Source organism: Staurois parvus, unplaced genomic scaffold (assembly GCF_062004578.1).
Source record: "Staurois parvus isolate SC_StPar_1 unplaced genomic scaffold, SC_StPar_1.0 ptg000393l, whole genome shotgun sequence".
Classification (NCBI taxonomy): domain Eukaryota; kingdom Metazoa; phylum Chordata; class Amphibia; order Anura; family Ranidae; genus Staurois; species Staurois parvus.
In genome coordinates this window covers 1,543,343-1,557,528 of record NW_028318189.1, presented here as the reverse complement: position 1 = coordinate 1,557,528, position 14,186 = coordinate 1,543,343, and the positions used below count along the sequence as shown (strand labels likewise).

General features: G+C 39.8%; 1 protein-coding gene across 1 annotated transcript in view; it reads right to left on the bottom strand.

The window, feature by feature from the left end:
- Positions 1-14,186, bottom strand: part of LRRC20 (leucine rich repeat containing 20) — a 295,143-nt gene that overhangs the window by 105,281 nt on the left and 175,676 nt on the right. The window contains exon 4 of the mRNA XM_089686201.1: positions 9,239-9,406. Within this exon, the coding sequence (XP_089542327.1) occupies positions 9,239-9,406 (168 nt within the window). The remainder of the gene's footprint in view (positions 1-9,238; positions 9,407-14,186) is intronic.

Genomic DNA, 14,186 nt, shown 5'->3' with positions numbered 1-14,186 from the left:
ATGTTTTTTCAGAGATTGTTTAATTCCTTTGTGGTAAAAAAAACATATTTTACACAGTTCAATGGGTTAAGCTGAAATATGCACACATTATCCCTTATTAGACTGTTTTGTTTGAAGCCTCATGCAGACAAAGCCAGCCTCAAGACAGGCCTTTATTGTTATGCTCTCTTCTTAGGAGACCCAAAGTGCTCCGAGAATCCTTAGATGTGTTTTCATAATTATTTGAAAAAAAAAAACTGTATACATATAGAAAAATATACATAGCATTAGTTTTAAAATCTAACAACAATAAAGTTACCGTATTTTCCGGCGTATAAGACGACTTTTCAACCCCTGAAAATCTTCTGAAAAGTCGGGGGTCGTCTTATACGCCGGTGCGAGCCAGGTCAGGGCGGCACTTTTTCGAGGGGCGGCGCGGCGCCGCCCCCCCCCTCCTCCTCCAGCGGACACTAAGTACAGGGGTGGGCAGAGGGGCTGCTGTACCTTACCTGGCTCCGGTCCCAAGACGATCCGGTCCAGGAAGCGCAGCTGCTCCTTCTTTCAGTTCAGCCGCTCGATGCTAACGCGGCCGCTCGGCTCCGCCTCCTCACCGGTGATTGGGCGCCAGCACTAGAAAGGCACACAGGTGACCAATCACCGGCGAGGAGGCGGAGCCGAGCAGCCCCGCGAAAATCGAGCGGCCGAACTGGAAGAAGGAGCAGCCGCTCCTCTCCCCCACTGACACTAACGATGGGGCACTGTTCCTCCACACTGACACCAACGATGGGACACTGTTCCTCCCCCACTGACACCAACGATGAGGCACTGTTCCTCCCCCACTGATACCAATGATGAGGCACTGTTCTCCCCACTGATACCAATGATGGGGCGCTATTCCTCCCACTGACACCAATGATGGGGCGCAATTCCTGCCACTGATACCAATGATGGGGCTCTATTCCTCCCACTGACACCAATGATGGGGCGCTATTCCTCCCACTGACACCAATGATGGGGCGCTATTCCTCCCACTGACACCAATGATGGGGCACTATTCCTCCCACTGACACCAATGATGGGCCACTATTCCTCCCACTGACACCAATGATGGGACACTATTCCTCCCACTGATACCAATGATGGGACACTATTCCTCCCACTGATACCAATGATGGGCCACTATTCCTCCCACTGACACCAATGATGGGACACTATTCCTCCCACTGACACTAATGATGGGACACTATTCCTCCCACTGACACCAATGATGGGGCACGATTCTTCCCACTGACACCAATGATGGGGCACTATTCCTCCCACTGACTAATGATGGGGCACTATTCCTCACACACTGACACTAATGATGGGGCACCATCATTGGTGTCAGTGGGAGGAATAGTGTCCCATCATTGGTATCAGTGGGAGGAATAGTGCCCCATCATTGGTGTCAGTGGATGAAATAGTGCCCCATCATTGGTGTCAGTGGGAGGAGTAGTGCCTCATCATTGGTGTCAGTGGAAGGAATAGCACCCCATCATTGGAATTCCATACTGAAATAGCATACCATATTGAAATCAAATCTGATGTTTTTTCATTTTTATTTGGTGTGCGTTGGAAGAGGGGTAGTCTTATACGGCGAGTATAGCACAAACCCTGTATTTTAACAGGAAAAGTAGGGGGTCGTCTTATACGCCCAGTCGTCTTATACGCCGGAAAATACGGTAAATTGGTCTAAAGCCATTATAATTTCCCTTTAAATAATAATAATAAAAAAAAAAGATTTATTCCACTTGTTCTGCATTCCATCTGTTACTGCACTTCTCTTCAAGTAGGCATTAGGTGCAGTTTGGGTAGCAATGGGCTGGAAAGCTTGATTTAGATTTCTCAGTCAATGTACAAATAAAACAATGCATTTAGCAAGGAGTAAGACAGAAAGCATTTGAATTGACTTTGTCTCTGTTCATAATATTTCTGAGTGTCAAATCAGACAATATCCATTTAGTTACAGCTAGCCTCCAAGTCAACAGATTACAAATGCAGTTGCAAATAAAAAACAACAGGTATTACGTGTGTGATCCACAGGTCATATACAGTATGTATTACAATGAAACAATAATACAAAGTGATGCCAACAGGTGAGTATATACTCTAGTACGGCTGCTGGAAGGAAACAATGCTGATGTGCCTTTTCCAGCGTGTTGCACATTACATTTTTTATCAAAACTTTAATGAAATGTCATTAATGGCATTTCATTCAGTCCTCTTGCCAGCAGTGTGGCGAAAAGCAGTGGATTAAATGCAATACTTTTTTTTTTTTCAGTGCACACCACAACATGGTGGTGTGAACAGGCAAAATATGGTACATGACTTCTTCCCTTATCTTGCATTGGGACTGTGCTGGGTGAGGCAGATAATAAAAAATTGTATTATACATAAGAGTATAAAATGCATTGAGAATTAGGATCATTTGACTATCAATTATGCCTAAAATTAAAAATAATTTATTACAAAATCATTTCTGTAGCCCCCAATAAAAGACTCCTGCACCTGCCAACAGTTAGTTTGGCCTGCTCTTGGTTAAACTGCTCAGCTGTCTCCGATTTGAAGGGTTGTTTCTCCAGACAATGTTTCAGCTCTTTCCATAGGTAATCGATAGGATTCAAATCAAATCAGAACTCATAGATGGTCACTTTAGAATAGTCTAATGTTTTATTTTTGGCCATTTTTGGGTGATTACAGATGTGTATTTTGGGTTATTATATTGTTGGAATATCAGTGACCTGCAATCAGACACTGTTGTACCTTGACCTTCAGCTTGTATCTTTTGGAAAGTTTTCCTTGGCATTTTGTCTACCATTTGTACTACACTTCTATTCAGTCTGGGGTCAATTTTAATTTTGCAGACACATCTAAGGAGGTTAGCTACACTCCCATGGACTTAAACCATCTTAAAGTGGTAGTAAACCGCCTGAAAAAACCCCCAAAATAATGGTTCCTTGCAGGTTTAGGTCATAATGTACTAGTATGCACCTCATACTAGTACATTATGACAGACTTACCAGTACAAGGAGCCCTCCAGCACCACGCTGTCATGGCTCCACGGCGCCACCATCTTCACCTGGTCTTCTTTTACAGGCTCGGACAGTATGAATGGCGGGAGTTGCAATGACGTCACTCCTGCGCATGACCGCAGGAGCCCTCTGCTGCGGCACGGAGCTCTAAAAGGTCCAGCAGCATGCTGTGACGTCCCTTCAAAGTACATGTGCCGGTGACATCACTGGCTACATGCTATGTGAATATCTTCTAAATGGTGAAAGCTTAGGAGATATTCACTTTACCTACAGGTAAGACTTATTATAGGCTCACGTGTAGGTACAACTTACTGAGTGGACTTTAGTTCCACTTTAATATTCTTTGCAACTTTAGTCACAGAATCATCAAGTGGCTTTCTTAGGCTGAATGACTGCATACAGGATTGAAGACGTGTAGTAACAATTTTAGAAAACAGCTTGAAATATCACAATTATCCAATTATTCATAATCTTTTCTAGGAACACCAACAACTCTTGCTAGGCCATTTTATAATATCCTGATAGGACAAGCAATAATTTATCTCTTTTTACAGTTTATTTTCTTTGCCCTATAGCATACCATACCATATGCATGAATATACAACAGGTAAAATAAGTATTGAACACATCACCATTTTGTTCAGTAAATATACTAACATACATACATACATGCACACTTTAATAACACTGGATGCTGGGTAGGGCTGAGGCTTATTTTAGGGGTTAGTTCAAAGTTAACAGTGGAAGGGGTTAAAGTGTTAAGGATTTTTTTTTTTAATTGTAGGGGATAAAATGCTGACCATTACACTGTTTAACCATTTGACACCCGGCCTATGGCCGAATGGCATCCGTAAAAATGTATTAGCTTTCCGGGAAGCCGCCATATGGCATCCTCCTGCACATGCACAGTTCGCGCGCTTGCAGAGCCGTGCAGCAGCGTGATCTGTCACCGGCCGTGCACCTCGGACATGGCCGATGACAGATCTGAGTACCGGCCCCCGTTGCCAGTACCATGTGACCTGCTGTGACCAATCACAGCAGGTCACATGACAGTCGTATACAATGGATGGCTTCATGCATGCCATCCATTGTATACTAGTGTCTAGCTGTGAATGGTCACAGGGATCACATGCACATGTCAAGTGATTAGCTGTGGCCAAATCACAGCTAAGCACAAAAAAAACAAACAAAAAAAAAACCCCTGAATGAATCAATGTCATTCAGGTAAATGCTTGCTTATAGCAAAGTAATTCTTTGCTATAAACAAATTGTGTAAAAAAAAAAAAAAAAAAAATACTGATCACTTCCCCAAAGTAGTACTATGGTAACATTGTACTACTTTGGACATAGTGAAATATGAAAAAAAAATCTTAAAAAAAAGAAAAAAAATGTAATAAATTTAAAATAAAAAAAATATATATAATTTTTTTTTTTCACACTGTCACCAGTCAGTGTCCCTGATCACCGCCATGCCAGTTATATGAAGACGCTGTACTGCACTGGTGACAGTATGTAAAAAACAAAAAATTGTGAAAATAATTTTTTTTATTTTATAAAAATTATGACAAAAAAATACAACTTCAAAAAACTCGCCATGCCTCTTATGAAGTACGTCGGACTGTCTACTTTGCAAAAAGTGGTCATTTGGGGGATATCTGTACTATTCTGACATTCTTGGACCTCAGGAAATTAGATTGGCTGTCAGTACTTCAGGATTGATCAATATTCAGATCTATACCATAGTTTGTGAACTCTATAACCTTCCTACAAACTAAAAAATACATCCTAATTTGGGTTATTTTCACCAAAGACATGTAGTAGAATACATCTCGGCCTAAATTTATGAAGAACAATTATTTATTTGCAAACTTATAACAGAAACAAAGAAAAACGTGCTATTTTTTCAAAATTTTCGGTCTTTTTTGTTAATTTAGCAAAAAATAAAAACCCCAGCGATGATTAAATACCACCAAAAGAAAGCTCTAGTTGTGTGAAGAAAATGATAAAATTTTAGTTTGGGTACAATGTTGTATGATCGTGCAATTGTCATTCAAAGTGTGAGAGCGCTGAAACCTGAAAAATGGCCTGGGCAGGAAGGTGTAAAATTGCCCGGTATTGAATTGGTTAAACATGTTCTCAAAGTCAAGGGAACCAGGCTTCCAGGGTTGAAAACAAACACATTTAAAATGTTTTTTAAAAATGTTTCCTGAAACCCAAGGAAATTAAACAATATCAACATTTAACTTAGATTTAAACTAAACTAATTTCAACTTGAAATGTTCAATTCACAAAGGTGCTGTATGCTGACAGGACGGGGAGACCTGCATGGCACCAGCGATCTGCTGACCGCTGGTGCAATGCTTTAGAACTCCACAAACAAAAAATTATGAATGTACATTTTTTTTACCTGCAAAAAAAATGTGCATTTATTATTTTTTGTTAAAAATTGAACTTATCCTTCAACAGTTTTTCCAACCTAAGGGATGTCCAGGAGGTAATGGATAAGTTTTTTTATACAACAAACTGGACACTGAGGAAAGTCCCAGGTCTAGGACAAAAACACACACAAGAGGGCACAAACTGATCCTGCATTACCTTAATAAAATTAAATCAAATGGCAAGAGACAAAAACACTCACAAACGCATGAAAACAGCAGCCATATACAAGAAATATAGCCTTAGAAGGCCCGCCCCACCTCGAACCGTCTGGTAGGAAAGCTAATGCGTTTAGCGACATAAAACTTAAATGATAAAAATCATAAATAAAACCTTGACTCTGAGTGTTGGAAGGCAACATTTTTTTATTTCAGACATTCATGGATTCTTACTGCCTGGCTGTCAAAGACCTATTTGGCCTATTGAATGTTATCTTGGAGTGTCAAGAAAAGCAAGTATTTACAACTGGATTTGTGTAACAAAAGGCTGCATACCAAAATCCTTGTTCTGGGAGTTCACACATACCCCCTAGCTGCGGGGCATGGGGATAAGAAAGCCTCAGCCCAGACTCCGTGGTGACACAAATATTAAAAGGACAGATTACATGGCTTCTACCCGGAAGGAAGAAGCCAGATTTGATTGACCTGGGTCCGAGCATTGTTGGCAATATAGCAGTGCCTCCTGGTGGAGACGACATACTTCTGGGGGGATGGCTGGGGTAATTCTACATTTCCTAATGAATAGGGAGGACAGCCCCTTATGAGTTATGGACATTTGCTCATTGGACGGAGGACGACACACAGGTTTGGCCATGCTTCTGCCTCTTTGACCATTTTTCCTACCTGGGATCCAGCTAAAAGATACTCAGCTTTGAGGACAAACCTACATAATGTATCATCTTCACTATTATTCCCATATACTCTGTAATATTGTTTTAGATTTCTCTGTTAGTGTTTTACTTCCTTTGTAAATAAATAAGACCTTGCTTCTTTGAGCAGTGTGTTTGTTATTATAGCTAATATGTATATTAATATTAATATTAATGTATATTAATATTAATATTATGTCCTTCAATATTGTCAAAGCTAAGATATATTAATGAAGTATAGGAACCGACAAATCGTACATAATTGTTTAACAAATAAGGGGATTCCAGAAAACCACCCCCTTATTTATTTCACTGAGGAAGAGGGTTGCCCTAGAAACACATCAGCCTTACTTTGGCCCTTGGATGGCACTATCTTGGCGTCCGGGTCCACTGGTTCCTTTGGGAAGTGCTTAAATTTTTTTCAATTTTTTTTTTATATTCTTTATTTTGAAGAAATGACATAACAGATCATACAGAGAAAACAAACATCAAGACAGAATGTGGTATAACACAGCCCATCCCCAACACAAAGACTGTACAGATCCAATGAAGATCACCAGTGACATAAATAAGATCCAGAGCAGGTAGAGATGAACCACACCATCCACATCCCCAAGAAACATAATTTCTTTACATTTTGTCCTTTTATCAAAAGTGGTAATAAAACATTTTACCCCAGAAAACTTAACAGAAAGTGAGAAAAGAGAGAAGAGAGATGAAATAAAAAGAGAGGGAATAGAGAGAAGAAAGAAAAAAAAAGTAGAAGGAAAAAAAGGGGGGGTGTAATGGGGAAGGATACAGAGGAGAAGGGAGGGAAGGAGAGGGAGAAACCGACCCTCCGCCCAACCTCCCGGGCACCCAGATTACCAGAGAATGTGAAGAGTTGCTTCCCCCTAAGGGGCAGCGCAAGACTGGGAAACCAGCACAGTAGAAGAAATATGGGGTCCAGGTTTTCCAATATCTATCCCCCTGTTCATTGGGCAACATGGTCATACTCTCCATTTCTTGAATCTCATTAATGCGAGCTAACCAATGTGTCTTTGTGGGAGGTAATGGATTCTTCCACAATGCAGGGATGCAGGCCTTTGCTGCATTAAGGAGGTGTTTCAAGAGAGAATGCTTATATCTTTTATCTGACATACAGTGAGAAACAGAAGTATTTGAACACCCTGCGATTTTGCAAGTTCCCCCACTTAGAAATCATGGAAGGGTCTGAAATTCACATTGTAGGTGCATTCTCACTCTGAGAGACAGAATTAAAAAATACATTTTACATTTTTTTAAATTTTAAAATTAAAAAATTCAGAAAAATCACATTGTATGATTTTGAAAGAATTTATTTGTTTTGCACTGCTGAACATAAGTATATGAACACCTGAGAAAATCTGTGTTAATATTTGGTACAGAAGCCTTTGTTTGCAATTACAGAGGTCAAACGTTTCCTGTAGTTCTTGACCAGGTTTGCACACACTGCAGCAGGGATTTTGGGCCACTCCTCCACACAGATCTCCTCTAGATCTGTCAGGTTTCAGGGCTGTCGCTGAGCAACAAGGAGTTTCAGCTCCCTCCAAAGATGTTCTATTGGATTTAGGTCTGGAGACTGGCTAGGCCACTCCAGAACCTTGATATGCTTCTTACAGAGCCACTCCTTGGTTATCCTGGCTGTGTGCTTCGGGTCATTGTCATGTTGGAAGACCCAGCCATGACCCATCTTCAATGCTCTGACTGAGGGAAGGAGGTTGTTGCTCAAAATCTCAATAAATGGCCCCATTCATCCTCACCTTAATACACTGCAGTCATCCTGTCCCCTTCGCAAAAAAGCACCCCCAAAGCATGATGTTACCACCCCCATGCTTCACAGTAGGGATGGTGCTCTTGGGATGCAACTCAGCCTTTTTCCTCCAAACACGACGAGTGAAGTTTAGACCAAAAAGTTCTACTTTGGTCTCATCTGACCACATGACTTTCTCCCATGCCTCCTCTGGATCATCCACATGGTCATTGACAAACTTCAGACGGGCCTGGACATGTGCTGACTTGAGCAGGGGAACCTTCCGTGCAATGCATGATTTGAAACCATGACGGCGTAGTGTTCTACCGACAGTGACCTGCTCCTCCCTTGTTGTTCTGGGCTGATTCCTCACCTTTCTTATCATCAGTGATACCCCACGAGGTGAGATCTTGCATGGAGCCCCAGTCCGAGGGAGACTGACAGCCGTCTTTAGCCTCTTCCATTTTCTAACAATTGCTCCAACAGTTGATCTATTTCACCAAGCTGCTTGGCAATTGCCCCGTAGCCCTTTCCAGCCTTGTGGAAGTCCACAATTTTGTCTCTGGTGTCTTTTGACAACTCTTTGGTCTTGTCCATGGTAGCAGTTGGCGTCTGACTGACTGTGGGGTGGACAGGTGTCTTTAAAGAGCTCAGACAGGTGCTACTAAGTTAGATTAATGAGTGGAGTAGAGGTGGACTTTTTAAAGGTACAGTAACAGGTCTTTGAGAGTCAGAAATCTTGCAGTTTCTCAGGTGTTCAAATACTTGTGTTCAGCAGTGCAATACAAATAAATTCTTTAAAAAATCATACAATGTGATTTCCTGATTGTTTTTTTTTAAATTCAAATAAGTAGAGAGGTTTGAAAAATATTATGAGAATTTTCAAATTCTGAAAGTATACACGTAAGACCTGAGGTTACCACATAGTTAAATGTTTTATGCAACAGTATTAAATGACTACGTTCAGTCTTTTTTTTTTATGTAAAAAAAAAAAAATTAGTGTTTCATAAAGGGCCTCACAACTGTGCACATATGAATTCGCAGACATCAGTTCAAACTACTGCAGTTTTGTTTTTATTTTCTTCAGCTATAAAAAGTCAATTTGACACTTACCTTTGATCTGATTGCCTTCTAAATTGATGCTCTCCATGCATTGTATCTTTGTTAACTCTTCTGGAAATACCTCCAACTTGTTTTTAGATATATTTATTATTTTCAGCTTAGGTAGGTGACTAACTTCAACAGGGAGTCTTTCAAGAAGATTTCCTTGCAGATCCAATTCTACAACATCAAGAGAATGTTTTTTTTATATTTGTTGATAAACATTATCTTATTCAGATTAAAATCTGAAAAATCCATTTATGCTCCTGAGAATATGCAGTGATAACATCTGTGGAGATTCAAGCATATTTTGAAGTCGAGTTTGAGAAAACCCCACTACATATTTGTCATCTGTTCCCATTCTCACAGCATGCCTAGAAAATGTTTTTTTCTTAGCCTTTAGAGGTCACTCAGGAGATGGTGTCATGGCTGGCAACAAGCTTTTTTGAGCAAGTCTGTCCTCATTAACATACAATGCAGGAAGCCCAGCCTCTACACCACAGGTGTCAAACTGGTGGCCCTCCAGCTGTTACCAAACTACAAGTCCCATGAGGCATTGCAAGATTGACAGTTACAAGCAGGACTCCCAAAGATAAAGGGTTTCGCAACAGCTGGAGGACCGCCAGTTTGACGCCCCTGCTCTACACCTTTACCCTTTTGTTGGGACATACAGTGCTCAAATCTAGTTACAATTGAGAACGAAGGTCTGCCCGCACAATAGAAGGAGGGTTAACTATGGCAAACACAGCTGCCAAGCTCCCTCATACACAAAGAGAACAACCTAAGATTTGTTTTTACTTGCTGGAAAGTCCAGAATCGAAAAAAGTTAAATTGCAATCTTTAAATATTTTTTAAAGTTATGCTATGTGAATAGGGACATTTAACAAATGTAAAGTAGGTGTTATTCCAATTTTGCTGTAAAATTGAAATATACTTTAACCGCTTGCCCTATGGAAGATTTACCCCACTTCCTGACAAGGCCATGTTTTGCTATTCATGCAATGTTGTACCCAAACGAAATGTATGTCCTTTTTTCACACAAATAGAGCTTTCTTTTGGCGGTATTATACTACTGCTGGGTTTATTTTTTGTGATATAAATGAAAAAAAGACTGAAATTTGAAAAAAAAAAAAAAAAAAAAGACATTTTCTACTTTTTGTTATAAAAAATATCCAATAAACTCAAATTTAGTTCAAAATGTAATCTGCAACACATCATTGGTAAAAAAAATCCCAATAAGTGTATAGTAATTTGTTTGTGTGAAAGTTATAGCGTCTACGAACTATGGTATAGATACTGAAAGCTACGCAGCTTTTACTTTCTGACTGACACATTTCTCTCACATTTCTTGAGGTGCTGAAATGCCAGAGGAGTACAAACACCCTGCAAATGACCCCTTTTCAGAAAGTAGACACCCTAAGCTATTTGCTGAGGGGCATAATGAGTCAATGGAAGATTTAATTTTTACCAAAATTTTCCAGAACAAAAAAAAAAAAAAAAAATAATATATATATATATATATAATTTTTTTTTTAACGCAAACTTGACATTTAAATGGTATATTGCTCACACATGCCATGGGTATATTTGGAATTAGACCCCAAAATATATACTGCTTCTTCTCCTGAGTATGGGGATACCACATGTGTGAGACTTTTTGGGAGCCTAGCCACATACAGGAGCCCCGAAATTCAATGACCCTTTGAAAGCCTGATGGTGCGTAAATTCCTCATTTCACTTCCTCGCTACCTATCACAGTTTCAGAAATTCCAGGATAGCACAAAGCCCACCCAAATGACCCCTTTTTGGAAAGTAAACACCCCATGCTGAGAGGCATGTTGAGTCAATGGAATACTTTATTTTTAACAAGTTTTTGGAAAATTACAAATATTTGTTGTTTTTTTTTAACACAAGTTCCAAACTCTTGGCAAATGGTGTCTATTTTCGAAAAAGGGGTCATTTGGAGGAGTTTGTTATCCTGGCATTTTATGCCCAGAACTAGAATCTTATGCTACATATCACCCACTACTCTAACCACTTGAAGACCAAGCTTTTTCTGACACTTTTTGTTCACAGGAAAAAAATCTGTATTTTTGCTAGAAAATTACTTTGAATCCCCAAACATTATATATATTTTTAAGACACAGGCCCTAGAGAATAAAATGGTGGGTGTTGCAATTTTTTATGTCACACAGTACTTGCACAGCAATTTCAAATGCAAAAAAATACACTTTTTTTATGTAAATACACAAAAACAATATATTGGTCAATTATTTGGTAACATATAAAAGAAAGATGATGTTATATTGAGTAAATAGATACCAAACATGAAATGCTTTAAAACTGCACACGCCTCGTGCAATGGCAACAAACTACATTACATTTTAGGCATATATCAAGTGTTCTTTTTTTTTGTTCATCCTGTGGGCTAAATTAAAAAAAAAAGAACTTAACAGTTTTCTACATTCACATTGATTGATGTAGATGAAGAAATCTCTGCCAAAATAAAATTTAAAAATATATGCCGAAGCACAGAAGCGATCCATCCACTGACCACCCCAGGCCCCCATGCTTGGGCATATATGTTTTTTTTTTTTATTAACTGCGGATGAGAGATCTTATCCAGCAGTGCTGCATGCACTGACATATATTCTGAGAGCACAACCTGTTGCTGTCAGAATAAACAGATTGGAGCTGCAGCTGAATGGCCTTACTGTAAAGAAAAACAACAACGGTTAACAATAAAAACAGTAACAATAGAGTATTAACAACTTTTTGAAATCTGTGCCAAAAAATATGAAAAATACATATGCTGAAGCATAGGAGCGATGCACCCACTGGCCACCCCAGACCCTATGCTTGGGCATTTGTTATTTTTTTTAACTGCGAATGATAAATCTCATCCAGCAGAGCTCCACACACTGACATATATTCTGTGAGCACACCCTGGTGCTGCAGCTGAATGGCATTCCTGCAAAGAAAATAACAATGGTTAATAATAAAACAATACAGGTTAAACAGTAACTCAATAGAACAACAACTATTTCTTGCTTTTAATTATTTTTTTAAAACTATAAACTTTCCAGATTTTAGGGTCTCTCAAAATGTGATAGTCAGTTTCTTGACTACCTAACACCTTTCAAGACCCTGTGTAAATATGTACCCTAGACTGTACATTGCTGTACCCTATATTAATACTCTACTAGTGTGTAGTAGTGACGGAAGCAGTCATTGAGGCAGAGACAAGGTTGGCCAGGACAGGAGGGACAGAAAAAGAGGATGGCACATCTAATTCCGTGTCTGCTACGGACATGATGATATCTTTTTGGGGGTGACTTTTGGATTGGGATACAAGGAACGGCACCAGAAAAATGCCTCTCTTGCAGCTGGCTCCCTGCATCTGGGTTAGGGGTTTGGGCCACAGCACCTTCTGGATACAAATGGGCCATGATGATATCTGCCTGAAATTTTTAGTATCTACATCCAGTTGCTTTGTAAAGCACAAAAGTATTGCACACAGCCAATTTCAATAAATATACAGACACTTTTGCACCAGCGTCTGACTTTTTCGGAAACTAAGCATGGCTTCATCATCTAGTGGTTGAAGTCTACCCCTCCCATGTTAAGGTTATAGTCATGGACACAGAGGGTCTTCTCAACACCAGCTGCCATGGAAATTTGGATGGTCGTGTCTGCGTGAATGGAAGACAGGGCAAAAACTTCCCGTTTGTCCTTCCACTTCACTGTGAGCAATTCACCATTTTTTGAGCAGGATTCCTCCCCCTTTCTAAGTCAGGTATTTATGAGCCGTTGGGGAAAGACCCAGAGATTAGGTCATACGGTGCCACATGCGCCAATTCCAAGATTGTACAAATGTCTAAATAGTGGCATGCTTATATAAACATTGTCCACATATAAGTGGTACCTCATATGGAAAAAGGGTGACAGCAAGTCCCAAACTATCTTGCCAATGGTCATGGTGTATGGTTTTTAAAAATGATTTTATATTACATTAGTAAAACATTTTTTTTATATTTCTGAATCCTCAACCAACTGCTGCTTCTCCCTTCCTTCCATCCCTCAGCAGCAATCAGTTTCCACTATGCCTATGTGGATTTTAACAACATTTTATTATATTTACTGTTCATGTTTTAGTTACCTTGTTGAGGGATGCATACAGTATGTGGCTTTGCATTTGAAAAATATTCTCTCCTTCCCCACAGAAGAGTCTGTGCAATGTAAATGACTAGAGGTGATGGATTTTTGGGCCTAGAATCTCACTCCCTTTTTGTGATCCTTGACATGTCCACTTTAGCTTATTGTATATAATGTGTCTCCTTGGTATTACAAATTGCCTAGCATTTAACTTGCTCAGTTGACATAACAAAGAAGACCAGCAAATACAGCATATTTAATGTAATTTAGCTGGAAAGCACACTTGTGACAACATGCACAGCACTCTTTGAAACCATAAGAACCAAAATACCATTTGTAGTAGTTCCACCAATTCCAGATTATAGAAGATCAGCCCTATACAAAGTTTATAGGGTGCATCATTTATGCCTTACTGCTCTCTCCCACCACAACTTCCTTCTGCCATTAGCCACATTTCATAGCTGGGAGCTGCTTTGTCAAAATGCAGCTACTCCCTTGTAAAATGACACTGCTTTGCATAAAGCAGTGTGCCCACAGTGAAGCACGCAGTTAACCCTTTGATCGCCCCACATATTAATCCCTTCATGCCCAGTGCCATTAGTACAGTATCAGTGATTTTTATTAGCACTGATCACTGCATTGGTATGACTGGGAATGTCAGTGACACCAAGTCAGTTCCCCCCAGTATCAGAATGCCTGCTGCAGTTCCGCAGCTGTAAGTCGCTGATCACTGCCATTACTAGTAAATTTTTTTTAAAAGCCCAGTATATATACCACCATTTGTAAACGCTATAACTTTCACGTA